At 36.6% G+C, this 25014-nt stretch overlaps 1 protein-coding gene across 2 annotated transcripts in view; it reads left to right on the top strand.

Moving 5' to 3' along the window:
• The window catches only part of GPM6A (glycoprotein M6A), a 237782-nt gene that overhangs the window by 190201 nt on the left and 22567 nt on the right, over nt 1-25014 (top strand). For both annotated transcript variants that reach the window (XM_040966060.1, XM_040966059.1), the window contains exons 2-3: nt 1985-2177; nt 12662-12818. In XM_040966060.1, the coding sequence (XP_040821994.1) occupies nt 1985-2177; nt 12662-12818 (350 nt within the window). The remainder of the gene's footprint in view (nt 1-1984; nt 2178-12661; nt 12819-25014) is intronic.

The following is a 25014-nucleotide window of genomic DNA, read 5'->3' as shown; positions in this document are numbered from 1 at the left end:
CACACACAGCCTTACTTTAAGTACAGTATTAACAATGAATTTGCAAATCCCATTTGTTGTTAGTGCCAGTAGTTACATAGGAGTCCTCAATATTACTAAAGGTAATTTGAACAAAACAAAAATAAGGAAAATAAAAAGGGAATCATTGGAATAAGGATTTGAGGGAATAAAGAAGGAAGACAAAAGTGTATATATGTGAAGCTGAGATCATTAGATCATTTTTGAAAGCACTGTCTGCCTATATACTTAAGTTTAGCTTTATCAACACATGGCACATAGTATTTCATCAATATGTTATTAAAAACATTATCCTTGGGACCAGTGTCATAGCCCAATGGCTAAAGTTGCACACACCAGGATCTCAAATGGGCACCGGTTCTAATGCTGGTAGCCCTGCATCTCATCCAACTCCCTGCTTGTGGCCTGGGAAAGCAGTTGAGGACAACCCAAAGCCTGGGGATCTTGCACCTGTGTGGGAGACCTGGAAGAGGCGCTGGGCTCCTGGCTTTGGCTGGGTGCAGCTCTGGTGGTTGTGGCCATTTGGGGAGTGAATTCCTCTCTGTCTCTCCTACCCTCTGCCTTTCCAATAAAAATAAAATAATCTTTTTAAAAATGACTCTGAAGAAAACATCATCCTAAAGCATTTCTACTTAATTTTTTAGAAGACACCCAACTGTCACTTTGAAAATTTTTACATACATTTTGAACATTTACAATATGCTTTTTAGATGCCTCAGGTTAAATGTTTAGACTTCCCTTAAATAATAAAGACTTAGTGAGGAAACATATGTGAAAAAAACTACTAAGTTCAAATGACTTGATATCCACATACCAGCACAATAAGAGTTAATACTAACAAGTTAAACAATTGTAGCCAATGATGGTAGCTAACAATTTTTGAATAATTATTGTCAGAGTTTTTGTTCGTTTGTTTTATGTATTGGCTCAGCTAATCCTCACAAGAATAATATGAGGGAAATTCCCCCTCCTACTTAGCTTTTTACAGATGGTAAGATGAAAGAATAACTGCTGACCCCATGATGTATTCAAAATTCTCTCCAGCTGCCCTGTTTTACATTGTGTCAGTTTCGTAGGTGTTTAAAACTTGATCCACAGCAAAAAATAGATTTTCCATTGTAAGTCACTGCACAAACAGTATTGTAAGTATCTAAATTCAAAAATAAGTTTACTGTTTGCAGTGCATTCAATCATCATCTGTCATATTTGGCCATATGCTATGGCCAAAAATCACTAATTGTGTTTACCATGCACTAAGTGGTTTCACATCACTGTTAGAAAAATCCAGCATGGGGTGTTAAAAAAAGCAAATGTTGAAATAAAATGTAGACACGTGAAAATTGAAAGCAGTAAACTCAAGATAAAATGATATACAGTATATGTTTGGTAAAGAGAATCATGGGAAGTCTTGGTTGAAGAACTTCGGTGGGTTTAGGGGTGGAAGAGGAAATTGGGAGTGGTCGCAAACATTGTTCTATTTCAGAAGGATGGGTTTATAATTAAGGGGCTTGGTCGTTATAGTTTTTTAGACACTCTAGCACTTGATTGAGATGGTTGGCCTGGTATCATTTACCAGAAAAATTATAGCTTCCCAGAATTTTGTAGTTGAAGAAAATATCTTTAAACATTTTCAAGGCATGCGTTTCAGGAGGGTGCTGCAGCACAGAGGGTTAAATCATTATGTAGTATGCTTGCGTCTTGCTACTCTGCTTCCAATGCTGTTTACTGCTACTGCTGCTGCATCTTGGGTACCTGCTTATCCCCCAGTCAATACTGGGATGAGGTTCCAAGCTTTGACCTCAGCTTGGTGAAGCCCCAGATATCCAGGCATTTGGGGAGTGAGCCAGTGGGTAAACAACAAATCTCTACCTCTCTGTTTGCCTTTTAGGTAAATTGAGATAAATAAACTTTTTTTTCTTAAGGACTAAAACACAAATATTTCACATGTTCTTGTTGGTCTTTGCAGGGTGCTTTGAGTGCTGTATTAAATGCCTGGGAGGCATTCCGTATGCCTCTCTGATTGCCACCATCCTGCTCTATGCCGGCGTGGCCCTGTTCTGTGGCTGTGGACATGAAGCGCTTTCTGGAACTGTCAACATTCTGCAAACCTATTTTGAGATGGCAAGAACTGCTGGAGACACTCTGGATGTATTTACCATGTAAGTTATTTTACTACTGCATCTTATTCAGGTGATATGTGTTCACATTGCTATGTATTGAAGAAATAAACACATAGAGATTAGAGAGGTGATGTTGTATATGAATAAAATATACTCAGGCTATGCAAGTTTCCAAAGAGTGCTGAGTTTTTGATCAATAAAAGGCACTTGGAATGGAACCAGTCTGGCTGAAGTCTGGTTAGTAAGATTTTATCTGAAATTCAATTACCATTAAGTGAAAGACTTGCAATTCTCTTTGCTTTCTAATTTGAGCAGAAGCCTTTGTAATAGAATATAACAGACAAGAGAACAGACTCTGGTAACTGTGGCCTCTGCTGCTAATTCAATGGAAATCAATCGAAACCTCATGGGTGCTCCCACTCTCTAACAAAATTAATTCATTCGTGTATTTGATATAATCTTATTGTCCCCATCTATCAGCAAGGATCAACATTGAAAAAAGGTTGAATCATGAGAAGTTGAGCAGCTTTCTACAAATAATTATGTGTTTTTCTTCACCTTTCCCTCAACACTGCTGCCACCATCCACGCAAGCTCCTGGTATCACTAAGTCATCATGATGGTGATGTAAAAATATGTGTTAGGAAGATGACTCAAAGAATCTGAAAGTGGATGTCTGCCCATGAAGATACAGTCTATTATTCTTTAATACTGCATAGATTGTGTTTTGGATTTTATCAACAGGTTTTTTTGGTTTTTTTTTTTTTTGTTTTTCTCAAATACATTATTAAATCAAGATAATCAGTTTTTCAATTTTATATTCACGGAAAGAAAATAGTTTACTATGGTATATATGTTGCCATCCCAGCTAATATCTGTCTGAAAAATTCTTGGGTTTTCTTACATTTAAAATTCTTTTATTTCATGATGCTTGACACTGTGTGTTTTTCATGTTGTTCATATCCTTTATTTTGTCACTCTGAATAAATTTAAAAATTCTTAGCATACACTTTTCCTGGAATAAGATAATTTTAGATTTAAAATTCTTAGTTATTATTTGGATGGTCTTGTTGTTTTGATTTTCACACATCATTCTATCAAATAAAGTGTATTATAAACTTTTAAACCCTGATGCTAGACAAGACTTGTTCAAAATGGACATTTTCTAGGAAGGAGACAATTGGCCTCTAAGTAGAATATCAAAAATCTATGACATTGCTACATTGGTTTACAGCTCATCAACTAGTTATGAGCAGATCTGCATGAGTAGGGTATTCTTAATTTTTTTAAATGTGTGAGTGTTGTAAAAGTTAAAAAGTATATACATGTCTATGAAGTAATACAGTAAGTATTCTACACTTTTACAGAAAGAGGGCGCACACCTCTGAACAGACAACCTAGCCAAAATGTAGGGCAATGATACTTGGAATATCTACCTAACATATATTGTCAGCTAGGTATCTGAAAAATGTTTACACTTAAATACTGGAAAATACTTACCAAAAAGTAATATACATAATGAAGAAAGTGGTGTCAGACAAGGAAAATTCATTCCATGCTCCCACAGAATTAATGATTAAAGAGGAGTGATTCATTAACTGCTCACTTAAGAATTCAGATTATTGAGGCTGATATGGTGGCATAGTAGGTTAATCCTTTGCCTATGGTTCTGGCATCCCATAAGGAGCAGTGGTTCACTCCCTGGCTACTGTACTTCCCGTCCAGCTCCCTGCTTTTGGCCTCGGGAAACAGTGGAGGACGGTGCAGGTGCTTGAGTACATGAATTCACATGGGAGACCAGAGCAAACTCCTAGCTCATGGCTTTGGATCAGCTCAGTTCCAGCCATGTTGGCCGTTTGGGGGGTGAACCAGCAGGTGACAATCGCTCTCTCTCTCTTTCTCCCTCTCTCTCTCTCCTGCTCTCTATAAATCTGCCTCTCCAATAAAAATAAATATATTTATATTATTAAAAATGAAATTACTTTAACAATGTAATTGCCCTATTTCTGAAGTATCATGTTTTAAGTTCACCAGTATTAATGATAAATGGAAATAAAGAATTAAAATTTTTATTTTTCGTTGTCACAATATTTTTCAGATTAATTCTTGAAAATTAGACTTATCCTTTAATCTTTTAAGTCTGAGATAGATTGAGTTTCAGTTAAATGTCATGCAAACCTATATGTTATCTTCCAACTGGGATGCTATGAATTCCTTAGATTGGAATAGCATGAATCAATTATTGACCATTTATAAATGATACTCATTATTTGGTATATAATCAAGGTTTTTGAAATTGGATTATTGTAGCTTAGTATGTAAGAATCTTAAGAAGATGATTGCCTGGATATATTTAATGTGGTAAAACTGACATTTTCCTTTTAGTTATACTTCAGCCTACTCTGGACACAATATGTTCTCACTGTGCATTATTTTAAGCTACTGCAGATGTCCGTAAAATCTACAGCTTGTCTATATTTAATGTACATTCGAATTGCTAACTTTAGTTAGAGAGTGACAAATTTGTAGGAAACTAAAACCTAATAAAATGCCATTGACATAAACTTTGATCAGTAGAATCAGTTCAGATGTCTATGTAATATCTAGGCAGAAAATGTTAATACTTCTTAGATTGCTACTAATGCTTTTATGATGGTGTTTGTCCAGCAGTTTAGAAAAAAAGATGAAATCTTATATTTTATTTTGGTATTTTTTTCTTTGGTTCAATATGAAGTGAAATATAAAATCAGTAATGCATTTTTGGAATGAGAAAAACACCAAATTGGTTGAAATAAAAGTAAATGTTTAAGTTATCTCTTTGCGTCTTCCAAAAATGAAAATTCCTTGTATAGTTCCTGTGAAATGGTCAAGTGGACTTACACTCTCTCCCTGCCAATAAACAGGTCATAAAAACTGAGAGCGAAGACGTACTAATAAACTTCACAGCACAATTAGTTTTCATTGATAAATTTTAAAATTACATCAATGTTTAGAGAAAGTTAAGATTGCCTTGTGCAAAACTAACCTATGGGAATATCAGAACAATGGGGCAGGGAATGAAGTGAAAAAGATTAAATAAAAACATATAAAGTAGTGAAAAGTAAGTAATATACCTATAGGTATTACAGCTTACTTAGAAATAAATTTAAAGAAGTTTGAAAATTAATGTGGAGAAAAGCCATGTTGTGTGTTTTCAGTTATATATAAAGATTCTTGTTTTTTCCCTCTATAGTTCCCATTCTTAACTCAACCAGATGGAGCACTTGTACATTGTAAGAAGTCACTGAATGTGCAAACCAAGAGATGAAATTAATTGCTCAAGCGCCATGTCTCCCACGTGTGAACCTCAGGATCTGAGGAGTTACTCCTTTCTTTTTCTCAGGAACCCCCTAGCTCCTTCATTCCCATTTCCTCCCATTCCATTCTTTCTCTTCTCATCCCAATTTCTCTGCTCCTGTTAATTATAATCACTGACTGTGTTGGGATACACATTCAGCATCTCCAAGTCTAATGATAGCCATACGATACCAAACGTGTTGAAATATAATTGTGTTCCATTAATTGTGGCTAGCATGGAAAGTGCATTTATTATAAGGAAGTTCATGGTTGGTCTCATTCTTCAGTAATTCGCATTTCAGACATGCAATTCGAGATTTCATCAACCCCTAGCAATGTGGGGGATGTGATCTTCAGAAATCAAGGTCCCACAATCTCAAATCATATTCTCCTCTAAATTGATTTACCGTAATCCGTTATGATGTGATGACCTCCAAAACAAGAGAGTAAAGAGAAAATTCCTCAAAAAAATTGGCCCGCCATCATAATTTTTAGTATTTATGTGTCTGTCTTTACTTATTTTCCCAGATTTGCATCCCTTAATCATTCAGTTCAGGACTTCAAGTGTTGTTCATTCATTGCCTCAAAACTGTTGTGTTTTACACTCTAATTGCAACTTTTTTTTTTGATTATCAGCACAGACATTAAAGCCCACCCAACACTGAAAACTACTTAGTGCCCTGCCACTTCCCACTATGTTATGAGGAGAAAAATTTTATGATTTGCTATTCAGATTTTCCTGAGTAATTTTGGTACTGCTATGCTCCAAAGGTTTGTTTGAAATAGTGAGCAAGCATTATGTCAGCTATTTTGCTCCTGCCAAGCAGATTCATGAAGGACAATGAAATAGAGACACTGGTTAGAAAATTAGATGCCAAAAGATGATACAAACTACCAATTTCACTATATGAGTATATCATGAATAATTCTTGTGAGGATTGGATAGTGAAAAGCAGTACCCAGAAATATACTCCATGTAATTTAGTAAGATTATATTTGTGTTTTATGTAACTATATACATTTACAAAATATGATGTCATGGATTTTTGTGTGTTTCTTCCTATTTGCTCACATCTTTTCTTGAGTCTTACCTTCAGCACCTTGCTTAATCTCTTCATTAGTAAAAGGTACACACTAACTTCAATTGCTTCCTAAGTTTTTTCTTTATTTATTAAATATTTATTTATTTTTATTGGAAAGGCAGATTTTTATAGAGAGAGGGAAAGACAAAGATCTTCCATCTGCTGATTTATTCCCCCAAAGACTGCAATGGCCCGAGCTGAGCCAATTTGAAGCTAGGTCCCAGGAACTTCCTCCTGGTCTCCCACACGGGTATAGCATCACAAGACTTTGGGCCATTCTCCACTGTTTTTCCAGACCATAGGCAGGGAGTTGAATGGGAAGTAGAGCAACCGGCACACAAACTGGCATCCATATGGGATCCTAGTGCTTGAAAGGAGAGGATTAGTCAACTGCGCCATCATGCTGGGCCATAAAGTTTTTATGTGGATAAGTTATTTGATAATTTTAGATGGTTACAGATTAGAATGTAGTAACTATTGACTATAAGGACTTTATTAAATGTGTTTACTATAATTGACTATTGATATAACAACAATTGACTATTGTGTGACAGAAATGACAATTATGTGGAGGATACTTATGATCCTGATGTCTTCTATGAAGTTATGTCACAAACTTAATACCCAGTGTCATGATTCCTGGGGGTGAGGTTTCTCTGGACACATCCTATTTACCATGTGATTGCTATTGTTTGCTGTTAAACAAAGGGAGAGATTAGGAAGTTTCAGACTGTTTCTTAATGTAGGCACCAATTGTGACAGACTGTACTGGGATTTGGGGTATGTGATTTTTTTAAAACCTAAAGAGAGAAATCAAGATTTCATTTATTATGTTATAATACTTATGCAAGCAGCATAAGAAATTATAAAGGAAAAGATTTATGGATATTACATTAGTTAAAATATTACTTAAGTGTTATCAAAACAAAATGTACATAAACAGGAAAAATAAATTTTGATAAATGAAGAATTGAAAAACAGAATATTCAAAAATGATAAAATATAAAAGCTATCTGAATAAAAATAAGATAGAAAACCTTACAAATACATATAAACTAAGAAATTAGAAGTAACATTACTTTTTAACCTATCAGTTCACCAGATAATAGCAATGCTTGATGTTAGGAAACAGATCATAAATCCTTAGACTCACTATTCATGCATTTTATTTTAATACAAACTTTGTAGACAAACTTAGATGTCTCTAGAAACGTATTCCATAAAAATGATTTAGACGGTGAACAAATATCATCTATAAGCATCATTATTAACATGCTATTTTTAATAAGCCTTAGATTTCTTCGCTGCTTTAAGGAAAATCACTAAAAATTTATTGGCTTAAAACAGCATTTATTATGTTACAAGTTTGGATCTCAGAATTCTGAAATGGTTCTTACTGGGTTTACTGAAATGTGCTGAAATTAATGTGTTGGCAGAACTTTGCTCCATCTGGAAGCTCTAGCATAGAATTCACAACCTTGCTTATTTCAGCTGCCCAAGGCCACCTGCACTTGTTGGCTCATGACTCCCTTCAAAACCAGCAGTGCAATATCTTCAAATTCTCTCTGAGTTTGAGCCTGCCTCTCTAACTCTTATCATTGTTAAAGACCTATGTTTTGCCTTGTGCCAACCAGTATAATCCAGGGCAGTGTCTGGACTCCTAATCATTAATTTAATCATATATCTTAAGTCCCCTTGTTATTTAAGGTTTCATAATTACAGGTTGTATCTACCTATTTTGGAGCCACCATTCTACCTACCGCTAAAATATGTAAGGAATTGGTAAGACATAGTATCTTCAAATGTTAAATATGCCATAATCTTCGCATTGGGAAACTTTTATAATATATTAAAATGTTTAGGATTTATTGGTTACAAAGGATCCTTTTTAAAGCAGTATGTAACAAATATTAAGTCCTAGTATTTGCTCCTACACAGAAATACCAATTTAATAGCGTGCAGAACAAAATTCCATTGTGAGATTTGCAGATAGTGTGCAGAACAAAATTCCATTGTGAGATTTGCAGAATCTACTTAAATGGTTTGCAGTACACTTGGTTAGCACAAACATGAAAATAACTGCATTGATATAGGTAAGAAGAACGAACTTAGTCAATATTAGCTTCTACTCCATGCCAGCAAAGTACTAGAAGAGATTATCCCAGCTTAGATTTTCTGCATGGATGGAAAGAGAAGACTGGAAGCACATCCAATGTTCTGAAATTTTAGAGAGCTAGCAGTCAGGTTTCCGTATTACCTCAATTTAAGAAATTAGAGAACTGGCATAGTTTGGATGGATGCCTAAGGGCCTCTGAAAGCAAATCAGTGAAATAGTGAGAAGGCTTACAGCTGCACGAGGAGAAAAACAATGTTCTACATCCGTTGACAGAACTACAGGGAGAAACAGATGGCAGTCCAGTCACCGTAGGGGAGCCCAATGTACCACTTTCAAATGATAGGGAGAATAATCAAATCGTTAAAGAAACAAGAACTGGGTCACATTCTAGACCCAATAGGGTTCGTCAGGAGACACACAGAACATGCTAAGTAGCAGCATTCGAAGGCACATTCTTCTGAAGGGCACATCAGGATATACCACATTAGTTCACAGAACAAGATTTAACAAATTTAAGAGGATTGCATTCATACCAATGCAATCCTATTTTCAATAGCTTTCCCAAGGGGGGAAAAAAGCTTAGAAATAAGATTACACAGGGAGGAAAAAAGGCTTATAGGCTGAAAGCCAAAAAAAAAAAAAAAGCTAAAATAATGAAAAATTACACAGTAAATACAAAAATACATATTTCATATGCGAGAACTGGAAGACATAATAATGCTAAAATATCCATATTATTTAAAATTATTTACCAAGCAATAAGATGTCTATCAAAACCCCAGTGTTATTTTTTAAGGTATTGGAAAAGATCATAAAATTTACATGAAATTACAGAAGATTTAGAATATGTAAAACAATGTTGAGAATGAAAAATAAATTTGTAGACTTTATACTTCTTAATTCCAAAATGTGTTGAAAATTTAATAAAACAGACTTACAAAGGCATAAAATATATATAAAAAAACAAAATAAAGATTCCTGAAGTAAACTGACACATTTAGAGCAAAATGATTTTTAAAGCATATGGCAAAATTACACAGTAGGGAAAGATGGTCTCTTCAACAAGGAATATTTTTTTAAAATTGAGTGTCTACGTACAAAGGAATGAAGCTTGACCCTTATTTTATACCATACACTAATGTCAATTCAAAGTTTATTACAAATTAAAGTAATGCTTGAGTGTTTGGGAATATAAAAATTTTGTAAATGCTGTAGAAAATAATGCAGAGGTTTCTTCAGAAATTAAAAATCAAATTACCCCATGATCTGGCAACCATACTGCCAGGTACTACCCAAAAACATTGAAGTCAAGGAGATAGCTGAACTCTTATGTTGACTGCAACAGGGCCAAGTTCTGTCACATACTAAGGTATGGATGAAATTTGAGGACATTATGCTACATGAAATAAGTCATTCGCAAAGGTTAACACTGTATGGTTGTATCTGTGTGATATTCTTAACATAAGCAAATTTATAGGACAAATATATAGAAACAAAGTGTGGAGATTTCTAGAAACTACAGGCTGAAGAGGGTGAAGAAATAAGTACCTGTTGTTCAACAGGTGAATTCTTCAGTCATAACAAGTGAAGAGATTCAGAAGCTCTGCTGTATGGCATTGTGCTTATAGTTAACTATAAGGTATTAGATGCTCAGAGAGCATTATTTTTATGTCATTATTTTTTCACAATAAGACTTTTTTTCTTTATTATCCTTGTGGACATTCCCAAACAGCTTCAGTGTACTTTCTGAAATTATTGATGTGAAGTCCTTTTCTGAAGAAAAACAAGTGGAATCTACTTCAATATCTAAATACCCCAGACTGACAGATCTACTCATCTCCTATTCAACGAATGCTTTGATTTTACATGGCTAAAAAGTAACTATTTCCTACTGTAGCTCTAATATTCTTTAGCTGCAACAAGTTGTTAAGGAACACAGAATTTAAAAATATATAAATTAGGACAGCAAAAGTATAAACTGTGGGGAGAAAAGAAACCTAGAAAGTGAATGTATCTGTGACCAAACCAGTTATTTTCATGTTAGGATAGTTCATTATAATATTCCTTGTGTTAGCCACATGGTGCTTGCAAAGAAATAAATTATAGCAGATAATGAGACACAAATGAGAAAGAGCAGGGATAAAGCACACGTTATAGCACCACAGGCAAGAATGGCCACAAGCCATGGAATCCTTGAGACCCAGATGAAGCTCCAAGCTGCTTGCTTTGGATTGGCACAGCTTCGGCCATTGTAGTCACTTGGGGAGTGAATCATCGGATGAAAGATCTTTCTCTCTCTTTCCTCCTCTTGTATATCTGACTTTCCAATAAAAAATAAATCTTTTTAAAAATTAGCAATATTACTGCAAGCCATTAGCAAGTTACTTGAAAATCAATAAAGTATCCTATTGATTTAATAGTTACAGAAATGAAAATGTCAGGGAATGTGGCAAACTTCACATCTTAAAACTGAGATCAGAGATGCTGGAAGCCTACAATCTTTCCCAGGGATGTGACCTTAGCTGACCTAAGAACTTCCCAGCACATAGCATCTAAAGGTTTTCCACAACCTCTCCATCCTCGGACTGAAAGCCTAGCAACTAACACATGGAACGTTGGGGGACAAAACATTAAAATTATAACACTTGTATTCATAGATTGGAAGAATATTTTTAAGTGATCATACTACCTAAGTATCATTTAATATTTACTGATTATAGTGATACAATAAATTCTAATGGGGTTTCCTATAGCTATAGAACATAAATATTATCATGAATAGTCCTGAAAATTTTTAGGGTTTTATTTGTTTTTATTTATTTGAAAGCCAGGAGAGCAATAAGAAGTTAGCAAGGATGTGGGCAGACAATAGTCAGGAGCTTGGAACTCTGTTCTGATTATTGATGTATCAGTACTGTATCAGCCCAAGTACTGAGCATCACCTGTTACTTCCCAAGGTGTCCACTAGCAGGTGTCTACGGGAAGCAGAGTAGCCAGGACTTGAAGCAGGCTCTGTAATACGGAACGCAGACATTGCAAGCAACAGCATCATCACTGTGCCACAAGACCTATACCATCCGATGCTTTTATATCATACCTTTTGGAACTGTGGAATGGATTGAATGTTTTCAAAACATGTAAATGCAAATGGAGTCTTAATGCATAAATGTATTCATTGTTCTTTCTAATCCCATTGGATAGTCATTTTCTACAGAGCTATGGAAAGGAATTAGCCAAAGGAATTAACTATTTATCTAATCAAATTCTATCATCAATGCTACATTATGCTTTCTATATTTTCTTATCAATGTTTTCATTTAGGCACATGATAATTTTTTTTTCATTAAGCAATCAATTGTGAGAAAATCATTACCTTCTCATGCCTCTATGATTTGAAGTATACTATAACTTGGTTCAGAATAAATTCAAAATAATATTCTTTAGGACTCTGCATAAAAATTCAATTGTCAAAATTATAATTTATCTTTAAAATAATATGTTCACACTTAATCGTTCACACTTTCAATAGCAGCAAATTTAGCAAAATTCTGTAGGTATGAGATAGAACTATCATAATGGACTATTTAGGATGACAGAATCTGGAATTTATGTCATTATATATATGTAAAATGAGTAATTATTAACCATAATGCTTGCTTCCTCCTTTTAAAAAATACATTTTTTTGTTTTCTTCTAATTGGAAAAATTGATATAAATCCTTCTATTTATACAATAAAATTAAGCCAACCCCTATGAAACTATACAATTCATGACTTATCAAGACTTCATTGCTGTAGTCACCAAATATGGAAGTGCAAAAAAAAATTGTAGCACAAACATTAAACACAAAAAGCAAAAATCTTCAACTCAGTCTCTTTTATGAACATAAATATTTTGTGAATTTGCAACCAAAGACCCCCGAGCATGTGAGAATCAATTTCTGTAAATCAGCCATACACAGTGACTGAAATGAGTCTTTTCACCCGCCAGGATTGACATCTTCAAGTACGTGATCTATGGCATTGCAGCTGCATTCTTCGTGTATGGCATCTTGCTGATGGTGGAAGGCTTCTTCACAACTGGAGCCATCAAAGATCTCTATGGAGATTTCAAAATCACCACTTGCGGCAGATGTGTGAGCGCCTGGGTATGTTACTTCTCTACACTCGTTGCTTCATGTGGCTTTATTTCAATAGCACACAGGTGTCAGCATTCATTTGGTAAGAATTAATGCTTTGTTGAACACAGTAGCAGCCTCTTGTATGATTGCTATCTTAAACCTTGGTAATATTATTTTCTAACTTGGGATGATTACCTGTAAAATTTAGTTTTTTTAAATCCTCAAATCATGTACAGCAAAACTAGGTTTGTTTATAGAAAATGTGGAACTGTTGGCTGATTTTTAATTGTGGAAATGACTTTTTCAGCCTCATAAGGAATAATAAGAAAATCATTCTGCAATTTGTAGGCAACACATGTGTTGCCCCCAACAAGCTACCACAGTATTTTACTGTGAATTCAGCACCTACTTTGCCTCTTTTATACTGATATAAGAGTTATAATAATCTTGGTCTTAAAACTTTATTGATAAAATATTTAGTAATAAACCAAATTTATACTCATATTTTGAGGTCAATACAGTGAAGACAGTGTATATGTATCTAGCAATACATGAGTGGTGAAAATGAAAGTCTGGGTCCAGCACAATGGCCTAGTGGCTAAATCCTCACCTTGCACACACTAGGATCCCTAATGGGCACCAGTTTATGTCCTGGCTGCTCCATTTCCCTTCCAGCTCTCTCCTTGTGGCCCAGGAAAGCAGTAGAGGATGGGCTAAAGCCTTGGGACCCTGCACCTGAATGGAAGACCTGGAAGAAGCTTCTGGTTCCTGGTTTCAGATCAACTCAGCTCTGGCTCAGCTCTGGCCATTGCAGACACTTGGGGAGTGAACCAGTGGATGCAAGATCTTCCTATTTCTCCTTCTTTTTGAGAATCTGCCTTCCCAATGAAAATAAATAAATCTTTAAAAAATTAAATGAAGACAACGTAATTGAAAGTACTTCAATATTTTAATGAGGAGCTATTTTCCTATAATGAAATATTGAAGATTCCATTCTTGATATTTTTTTCTAGTGTTTTTTTTTTTTTTTTTTGAACAACCTTACATAGTTGATTAGGGCCAAGAACTACAGAGAATTGGGTAAGACCATTGTTTCCACACTAACATCATTATTCATTTTTTTCCCCTGTATCTGGGGTCAGGGGAGAAACAAAGGGAGAAGCCCCACCCTGCCTCCCACCCATCCCAGGTCCCCAATGTGGGACATGCTCCAAGGGTCCTGCGCAAGCAGTTTTGGTAGTTCAACAGTTCTGAATTGCTGCCAATCTCGCTGCTCCAAGCACGGTGAAATCTGTTCAGAATCCACTGGCTGACATAGACTCTTCATGGTTGGGGTTCTGAGCTGAGCAGTTCAGTTGGAGGGATCTTCAACGAAACCTCGTCTGAGGTGATCCCAGACCTGATTCTTGTGTGAGTTTGCCAGTACAGGGTCTGGCACTGCCCGTTGTCCCAGTCACTTACGCACATGCTGGTCGTTGCAATTGCTGTCAGTTCTGTTTTCAGCCCTGTCTTCCACGCGAACCGATGGGTGTTGCAGTCCAGCCTGATCCTGCCCACTTCATACATGGCCCTCACACAAACCAGTGGGAGCTGCAGCCTAATCAGAGCGAACCACAATAACCCCCACCAGACCTGCCCCCTGCCCTGGTTCTCGTGCTTGCCAGTATGTACCGCAGACTTGTTCAGTCTGTCCCGCATCCCATCTGACTCTCGTACATGTCAATGGGTATTGAAGCCTCGTTCAACCCAACCAGCCCTACTTTCCAGCCAACACGCATACTGGCGGGTGCTTTTCTGTCTAGCCACCCCTACCCTTGTCCTGGTATTCGTGCTCTCCAGTGGGAGTGGTAACCCTAGAGGGAGGTGCCCACTATTTCCCTACTAGGTCACTCCCACGCCCGGATTATGTACCCGCCAGGTGGCTCTGGAGTTTAACTTGACAGATTTAGCCCCCAGTGCTAGCCTCTGACAGCTGATGCTGCGGCAAAGCTCAACCAACCCTCACTCACTCTTATTTTTGCTTGTATCAACCTGGCTTTTCCCTGATCTAGCTCAACTGAGGCCCACAGGTGTTGTAGCCCTGCCTGGTCTGGTCTGCCCCCATCTCAACTCATGCTCTCCAGTGGGAGTGGTTGTCCAGTAGAGGGGCCCAAATTCCCCTGCTGGCTTTGCCCCGTCCCTCCCTGGTTCTCATATGTGCTCTTTGGGCACTGAGGCCATATCTGGTACAGGTCATCTCACCTTAGCATTCCGTAATGTGCACTGGTTTGTGTCGCGACCGAACCTGGCCCCACCCACACCGTGTTCTGAGTCTCAGTTTTGCCAGTGGGTATTGTGAACTGGTTCAGCCTGCTCTGCCCCTGACCTATGCCAAATGTATTATGGTGGGTATCTTTCTCTGGCCTGGTCTGGGTTGCTCCCTATCATGACTCCTGCGCTCACCTGCAGAGACTGTGTCCCAACTGAGGAGTTTCCCAGGCTCCTCCATCAGATCCTCTCCCTATGCCAGATCTTGCGCATACTGGTGTGTCCATGGGCCAGCCCTCCTTTCTGGCCTTCAGTCAATTTTAGTTCTTACTGTTGGATGTTTAGGCTCAGCCAAGGTTTGTCCATACCCAGACACTGCTCACATATGGCTCAGTAGGGGCAGAAACAGCCTAGTCAGTTCTATATCTATCCAGGTTCTCCAGAGCACCAGACAGTGCTGGCATCTAGCCTGATCTGGTGTCTCCAGTCCCAGTCCACACTTGTGTCAAGGAAAACTGCAGCCATATTCAGACCAGAATGCAGCCCCTAAATCTGGCCCCCACACTCTCCCGTGGGAACCTCAACCCAGCAAGGGTGTACTCTCACAGCTCCCCAACTGAGCCTATTCCCAGCCCTGGATTACTCATGTGCTGGTGGGTACTCTGACCCAACTTGGTTCAGCTCTTCACCTGTCTCAGCCTTTGCTTTTGATGCTATGGCCAAGTAACCTTGGACTCATGCAGACCAGTCGGTGTAAGAACCTAGTTTGTCATGACCTGTGCTCCATCCTGATTTCTGTTCTTCCTTGTGAGTTGAGGTTTGCTTGGCCCTACCGGGTCCACCCCCTTCTAGTTGCATCTCAGTCCACCCGATATCCTATTTTAGGATGCACTTTCGAGTGCTGCTGCCTTGACCTCCACAGACTGTTGTCGGTTCCTCTATCCATAAGTGATTGCAGGTTCCATGGTCACAGCCACCTCAACCCATCACAACTCCAGCTCGTGAGCTAACCAGTAGAACATGTATTTCCACGGGGTTGGGCCCACACTTCCCCCACAGAATCTAACCCCGGACCTGGTTCTCTTAAGTGCTGGTTAGTGTCTTGACCCTGCCAAGTGTGACCCGTCCACTGTCCCACCACTTGGTCAGGTACTGGTACCCAGCCTTGCCAGACAGTCCCCCATTCATAGCTTTCAGGTGGACTGGTGTGTAGCAGTCAGTGATGCTCTATGTTAACAGTCCATCTTAGGATCCCCATTTGGGCTGGTGAATCAGTCTGGCTCAAATAGATTTTATGGACTCTCCCCTCCAAACTACCAGGTCTCAGTCCCCAAGCTTGCCAGAAAGTTCTATGACCCCATTGCTGGGAATCATCCAAAATTCATCCCTCACCTACTTTCACACTGGCCTTGTTCATGGGTGTCCCTAGGCAGCAATTACATATCCTAAAAACAGTGAATGATGGCTCAAATATTTGGGCTCCTCCAAATATTTAGGCCCGGATGGAGTTCCTGGCTCCTGGCTTTAATTTGGCACAAAGCTTGATGTTTCAACCACGTGGGGAGTAAAACAGGAGATGGAAAATCATCTTTTTTATTTCTCCCACTGTGTCATGCTGTGTGTCAAATAAATAAATACATCATGGAGAGAAAGATAAGCTTTTATTTTAGATTCCTTTCTGTTCTGCCACTAAAGTATGGTGAATTCATTTAACAATAGGCTTTTTTTCTTATAATGGGGATGAAATTACTGTAATGCTGCTAGTGTACCTTAGCAAATCATTCTGGGCTACAATTTACTCATTTACAAAATGAATATCACTTTTACAGCTCATTTTAACTCAGAATCCATGCCGCAGAAGCATTAGTGAAATGAAACAAAGAGAACAGGCCTTATAAGCACATTTTGCCATCAGGGAATAATCCTTTGCCAGGACAAATACTGTCGATTTTGTTGTTTTATACAGTCTTTCAAAGGGTTATAAGATTGCTTCATAAAACACACAAACAAGCAAACAGAGTACTGCAGCAGTAAATGCTTATCTACATATAGTTAATCACTTGACTAGTATTCAGCCATCATTTAGGTATCTCAAGAAAGAATGTCTAAAGCAAAACAAGCCGGGTTTTTTTTTCCCTATCATAACATATTTATGCTTTAAGTCCAAGCCAACAGGTCAGAAGAGTGGTGGTTGCTTCTACCTCCTCTATAGAGTCCACCCCACATGGAGTCATCCCGATCTGATGCCACCCATCGCTTTAATACTCTCTTCTGCCACTCAGGGAATGAGTAGAACAGAGACAGATAAAACAGCTACCCCTTTCTGCATTATGAAGGGCAGTAGTGCAGTGAGTGATGATTCTGACGCCGGTCTTTTCTGTCCTAACACTTCCTTCCCAAAGGGAATTAAATCCAAGACCCAGAATTGAATTTCATTTTATTGGCTAAAGTCAGTTCTACAGCCCTCTTGGATCTTGCTTTCCCATCACCCTGATTACTTATGTCTCCGTGGAATCAGAAGGAACCAGAGAGAAAAAAGGATTTATCTTCAGCCCTCCTCTGCTACCTAGACTTTTCTTCACTATTTCCATTCCACATCTTGTTTATGCATTTGTTGGGGGGTGGGGAGGGTTGTATCATAGAATTTAACTTACATTCACTGTTAATCTTTTAAGCTGTTTTGTCTCTTATATTTGAAATATCTGAGCCAACTAACTTACTAAGAACAAGTGACCCTGTTGGTTTGGCCCCTGTTGAGAATGATGGCTGGAAAAGTACATATGGAGAAGAGATCACATGGTCACACAGAAAGCATAGTGAATGTTTGGGTCTAAAATCAGGATTTTATAGCAACCCTATTGCAAAAACTACCGTCTGAAGTCCCATCTCGATGATCTAAATACCTCCTACCATGCTTGACCTTTTAACATTTCTACCATCTCCCAATAACAGCAACCAGAGAACCGTGACTTTTACACTTGGGCCTTTGGGAGACATTTAACATCCAAACTAGTATACAAAGCATAACAGTTTTGCATTTAGCCCCAAAGGTTTTATTCTTCTCATAATGAAAACTATGCGCATTACATCTGCAATGGTCTCCAAAGTTTAATTGCAATGTTACTAAGAAGGCTAAATTTTAAGCCAATTATGATATTTGAGATTACCTTTGAAATGGGATTGGATTGACTGGGTCACCAGGCTAGTGTTCCTATGATTAGATCTTTGTAACTGAGGTACCACATCAGCACAGACACACAAGTCCCCGTCTCTTGTTTTGTGATGCTCTGAGCCACTTGACACTCTTCCTATCGAGACATCATCATTATTGGACTTCAATGAGGGCTGCCCAATCTTGGACTTGAACGTTCAAAACTATTATCTAAACCTTTCTTTTTTGTAAATGTTAGCTTCCTCAGGTAGTTCATTAATTCATCTGTATTCCTTAATTTTTAAAAAGTCTATACTTTTTCATTATGTAAATGAATTCAGCAAAGTTTGTCAAATATTAATAGAGAAGAATAAATATCATTTAAAGTAACTATGGAATATGAACATATTTTTGAAGCAACACTAATAAATTTGTTGTCCTATGTCTGTTTCTTTGTGCTGCATTCTGAGGAAAGAGTTTATTAATTGAAGCTACATCAGCAAAGTGCAATTAATTTAAAGCCCTGAACAGGAGATGCTGATCAATATACTCTTTTCTTGATGAATACTCTGGAAAATGTAACTTGATCTGCACAATGTATTTTCTGTCATGCATTATCGAAGCAAAATTTAAGACTATTTCAAAATGTTAATATTATCTTTCAAAATCTAGACTGTGAAACGCATAAAACATAAAGCCTCAGTATTAACTTTGGGAGTAAAGATTATTAATGACTTCACTGAAACATATGAAAAGTTATTAAGATATTTAGGTACAAACTTTTTGTAATAAATAGTAAATGAGGTTGAGTAAATTAACCATGTGCCATTGAATATATTAAACATAAACTTGCTAACATTGATTAATATGTAATTATTTCCTGTAACCATTTTTCGTTTTAAATTTTAAACCAAAAAAATGTCTGCTGTAAGTTGGAGGACAATGTGCTATGTTTTGGAGTCTTAGGAAATTTCTTGCACCTATCACTCACTTTCTTCTAAAATGTTCTCATGGTCAGTTTGATACTATTACAGATCCATCCACTTTCACACATGATTGTTCTGACACTAAGATTGGTTTTAATCTCAACACATTTGAAGTAATAGATTCCTTCATATAATAAGTACAGTAGCCATATTGAGTTAGGCTCTATCCTGATAATCCCATTTTTTATTTTTCATCTCTGTAAAGTTCTGAAAGTTACATTATTCAGAAAAAAATTGTGGTAGAATCTCATTACTTGAATTTTGTGAGCTTAAACATGAAATGGGGAAGACAGTATTACATTATTCAGATTATAACAGCATCAAATTATTCAGATTAGAGTTTAAAACTGGTTTCTCAAGAAGTAAGACGGAAGAGGGAGTTTAGGTACAATGGTAACATTCTGAGTGTAAGGGTAATACTTAAGAATAAGATTTCAAAGCCATTTCACTGAGTTACAAGCACCAGGATTCTATTCACTGCAAGTGTCTGAATTATTTCACACTCATGGCTCAGAATCGAGCCTAGTGAATGCTGGGATAGTACGGCATTCTCAGTGTGACTGTTGAGGTGTTAACTATGCTGGTACTTGAAGTATAAAGAGAATAAAATCAGTGTTTTAATTCTCTGTTACCTAATGATAAATGTTGACTTAATTTGAATTTGTTTTCAATGAAAAATTCATCTGTCTGTGGTGTTCAATTTTCTTAAGGTCCATTATAAAAAATGATGTGCTTTGATGAGTATTGATGATGTACAAAGGCACAGAATAAAATCCTCTCTCTATGGGGATTCCCAAGTCTACTCTAAATATACCCTGGGAGACTTTTATAAAAACAAATTCAGGGTAGTCCTCTTCCATTCATGAACATTCATATATCTTAGGATTTTTTACAGAGCAAAGGTAGAAAAGCCCTGTTGACCAGTGTAAACCTAAGGCCAGTACAATACATTATCGACACACAGAAATTTTACCAGTTAGCAAATTGAAGTAAAAAGGGCTTTTGACATGGCTCTGGGAGAAGGGAAAGATTTAGCACAAGTAATATGGAGGATGTGAATTAGAATGGAATAGGTATTTATGTGCTGTGACCTTTAGATGGAAGAGCTAAGAACAAAATTCTAATGGGTTGTGTAATCTCAAAGTATGTAAAAATGATTTGTGGCTTGAATCAAATCAGTTCAAACATAATGATAAAATATTGTCATTAGCTTTTTTTAAAGCAAAATCTAAGCTTTAAATTCATAAAAAAAAATATTAAACAAGTGACAAAAGTTTCCCAAGTAGCGCCTGGCCCTACACACACAGCTTCATCATTGACATCCCTTGTCACAGTTGTAAATTCATTACCACCTATAAGCTAAATTGATACAGCATGATCACTCCAAATCCATAGTTTACTTTAGGCTCCACTTTTAGTGGTGTGTATTGTGTGTCATTTTATCACTCCTTCTTCACCAAACATAAAATCACTAATATTTTGCTATTTCCACTTGTATTTTTTCCCACAGCATCACATTGTAAGACTCATATAGATAGCTTTTCAGATTAGCTTCTTTCATTTACAATTTGTATTTAAAATTCCTCAATACCTTTGTATCGCTTCACATTTCATTTTTTTAGAGAAATGTTTATTTCCATTGACAAAATTTTCACATACTTATTCTGTGCTTCATATTGTTTTGTAGCATTGATAGATTATGAAACAGTCAATTAGAACTCTCCCACATATGTATTAGTGTGCAGGATTACCATTTTTGTGATAGTAATTCTTAACATTATTCTTAGCAAGTTTCAAGTAGGCAATACATTGATTTTTTTAACTCTTGTCATCATACATGAATTTCTTGGTTTTATTCTTCCTACCTAACTAAAATTTTGCATTCTGTGATCTACATCTCCACAGCCTCCACACCTTAGCTTATTGCTGTTACCAATGACTGCTACTCTATTGCCTTCATGTGCCAGGATCTATCTGTCCATCTCCAGAGTGGTAATTGGGTTGCATCTAAGTTTTGCAATTATGAATAAACCTGTTATAATTATCTGTGTGCAAGTTTTGTGGATATCACTTTTCATCTCATTTGTATAAATACCAGAGAAAAGAAATGTGTGTCATAGATATAAGTATGGTTGGCTTTTGTAGTTGTCAAAGAGCTGTTCCAGCATGATCATACTCTTTTGAATCTCCATCAACAGGGAAAGGGTTTCTGCCACTCAGTTACTTTTACATTTCAGAAAAGTATCTCTGATCACAAGTAAATGCTGGTTAAAAAGAACAAAATGCTTAAGGTAGGGAGAAATTAATCATTTTTACGCAATCAATTAAGTTCTTACTGTTTAGTGAGTTTTAACAGGTAACCCTCAAAGATACTCTTTTCCAGTTGCATAAAAAATTAAAAAAATTTTAAAGAGCAGTGCAGCAATCTGTATTTTGATTTTATCATGTTATTTTGAATTCAACTTAATATGATCTTCTCACCCAACTTTTACTACCCTATTTATATCTACAGCACCATAATAGGCTCTACTTGGGTCTGTCCTGTGCTTCTTCCCACTCTTCCTACGTGTTAAATTTGGTTTTACGTTGCACAGGAAGCAAAGCACGAGGTGAGAAAGTGGAGAACTGGTGCGCAACAGGTGGCTGTGTTCTCACAGGCATTTCCTCCCTCCCACCTCCAAAACTCCCAGAATATAATAAACCTGAGGCACATATTTAGAAATTTCTCTTGGTAAGCTTCACTCCCTCCTTTATCCAGCTAAGATACGTGTTAATCATCTTGAACATAGCAGAGGTCCTGTTTTGAAAATCCCTTACTTAGGGATAATGACGTCTTTAAAGTTATTTTACTCAAGTTTTTAAAATGTAAGTAGTGTCCTCAGTGCCTTGTCATATAGAATCAAACAACCTTCAAAGTATGCTGATCATTACTCATATACCAGTATGCTGGCTCATGGAATCCTATTTTCTTGGATGTTGAGACATAGTTACTGTGTCAAAATCATTACCCTTGGACAGTGTTTAAGCTCATTAGGTGTATACCAACTGTAGTACATTAAATATGTTCACAAGGCCCTAAAATTAAATATCTTAATTTTTAATTATTTAGCAATCCATAAATAATGTCGGCAGGAAGGAGGGTAAAGTGAGTATCACTATGCTCCAAAATTGTTTTGTGAAATATATGAGATGTAGTCATCTTGTATAAATGAAAATAATTTAAATTAAGAATATTTCACCTAAAAAACTTTAACAAGGAAAAAGCAAAAACAATCTTAGTTTAATGAGAATACACATAATGGCTATGCACAGCTGAATAGAAAAATGGACATGTCATGCATACAAACCTGTAAAATTATTACAGATTACAAAGTACATTATTATTGAATGAAGTATTCAGCATTTTACTATAGTGTAAATAAAAAATTTTTTTTCTCAGAAGAAAAAGAGCACAGGAGGAGAAAGGATTTGGAGGGTTGAGGAAAGAGAAAAATGTCATCATGTTCTTACAGCTGCATTGATTGAATGTGTCAAATGATAATTAAAAATTAAAAAGAAAAAATGAAAAACTAAGCATTGAAAAATCCAGGCTGTTAATCAGTGACACATGTAGTTATGGTAGTGAAATCTGACAGTCAACCTAGGTTAGATTATATAGCCATGGTGAGAATCTGTCTTCCATGGGAGATAGACTATAACATGTATTCAATGGCATTTTCATTTACTTGATTTTTCTGCACCTTTTGTAAAAATACTTATTGATTTGATAATCAGAGTGAGGAAGGAATACAGAAGGGGAATAGAAGGGAGGGGGAGAGAGAGAGAGAGATTGAGAATGTGTATGACCATGTCCCAAACAGTTGAGCTATAATCTCCTGCAATCATTTGAGCAGTTTTATTTGATTCTTTAGTTGTATGTCTTGATGTAATAATAGTAAAGTTGGCTTTCTGCATTTTTTAAAAATACTGTGACTATACTACTTGATGCATTTTTGAATAATATTTTACTATCGTATTTTTTAAACATCGTAAGAACTTGCAGACTGAGAGTAATCATACCAGTGTTTACATTTTCTTTATAATTAACACAGACTGTTTATAAAGGTTGGTGGATGTTTTCATAAATGCATTCATTGTATAATGATCAAATCAGTGTATTTCCCTTCAGTCTTTTCAAATAATTATCATTTCATTATAGAAAATAAAACATCAATGACCATTTCTGACTATTTAAAAATATACCTTATTATTAGCCATGATTATGTAGTATGCAATAAAACGTCAGAACTTACACTTCCTCCTACTGACCAAGCTCTTTCCATTTCTCAAGCCACCCTGCTCTTGCCCCTAAGCCTCTGGTTACTACCATTCCTATTGTCTAATTTTATTTGATATACTTTTCAAAGTTGCAAATGTGAATGACATCTTATGGTATTTTTCTTTCTGTGCCTTACTTATTTAATTTAGAATAACATTCTCCCGAGTTTAGGTGGATTGCTCAAATGACATCACTTCAGGTACATTGTCTTTGAGCGATAATTTTGAAATTTTCTGAACAGCAGTTTCCAAAGTAGGCTTAAAATATTCAGCTAATCGTGCTATAAATACGTGCTCTCATTCAGTCTTTGTTGCTCCATTTATAGAACACTGGCAAAGTAGATTTAGTATAATCAGTAAGAGCCTTAAATTTTTCAGTGTGATAATTGAACATTGGCTTCAATTTTAAGTTACCAACTGCAAAATCTGTTACCAATGGAATGTACCTGCCCATTGAAACTTTGAAGCCCGACATCACCTTTGCTTTTCTAGCTATGAATCCTCTAGGCGACATATTCTGGAAGAAAACTTGACAACACTGAAATCTGTTATATACAAGTAGCCATTTTCATCCATTGTCTTAGCTCCTTGTTCTGGAAAACGTTTTTCAGCTTGTATATCATCACTTTGCACATCACTTTGCATATTTATATTATACAGATATCTTTCTTTCCTTAAACTTCATGGATCAGTCTCTGCTAGCTTCAAATCTTGCTTGTAGTTCTTTAATTCTCTCCGCTTATAATTGAAGAAAATTTTGCTCTTGCTCTGGTTTAGGCTTTAACTTAAAGGATCATTGTGGTTGGTTTGACCTTTATGCATATTTAGGTATTACTAAAACACTTTTTAACAGGTTGTTGTTGTTTCTTATTATTTTTTCCCATATTATTATGTTATTTCTTCTTATTTAAGCAGGTTGTTGTTGTTTCTTATTATTTGTGTGTTCACTGAAATAGCACTTTTCATTTCCTGCAAGAGTTTTAACTTAGCATTCACAACTTGTCTAATTGGCCAAAGAAACCTAGTTTTTAGTCTGTCTTAGCTTTCACTAAGCTTTATCATTTCTGGCCTTTAATGCAAATAGATATGCAACTCTCTATTCCACTTGAACAACAAAAATGTCATTGTAATGTTTGACCCAATTTCAGTATTGTTATATCTCTGGAAATAGGAAACCAAAGGATGGAGAAAGCGATAGGGGGAAAAGTGTGTTAATGTAGTAGTCAAACACACACACACTTCTTATTATCTAAGCTTACCAGATCAAAGTCAGGAGCAAAAAGTCATGTCATCAGCTGAGGGCTGGATCGAAAGGGAAGCAGCCTGAATCTGAACCATTGCCCATATGTGATGGCAGTATTGCAGGTGGCAGCTTTACCTGTTGCACCACAGTAACGGTCCTCTCAGCAGCAGTTTTGATAGTGACAATCCCCTGGGGGTCAGCACGGTGACTCAGAAGATTGATCTTCCACCTTGCAGCACCTGCATCTCATATGGGTACCATAGTTCTAGTTCTGGCTGC

This window comes from Ochotona curzoniae, unplaced genomic scaffold (assembly GCF_017591425.1).
Source record: "Ochotona curzoniae isolate NIBS_2020 unplaced genomic scaffold, NIBS_Ocur_1.0 scaffold_4505, whole genome shotgun sequence".
Classification (NCBI taxonomy): Eukaryota; Metazoa; Chordata; class Mammalia; order Lagomorpha; family Ochotonidae; genus Ochotona; species Ochotona curzoniae.
The sequence above is the reverse complement of the archived record's forward strand: the minus strand, read 5'-3'. Positions and strand labels throughout refer to the sequence as shown.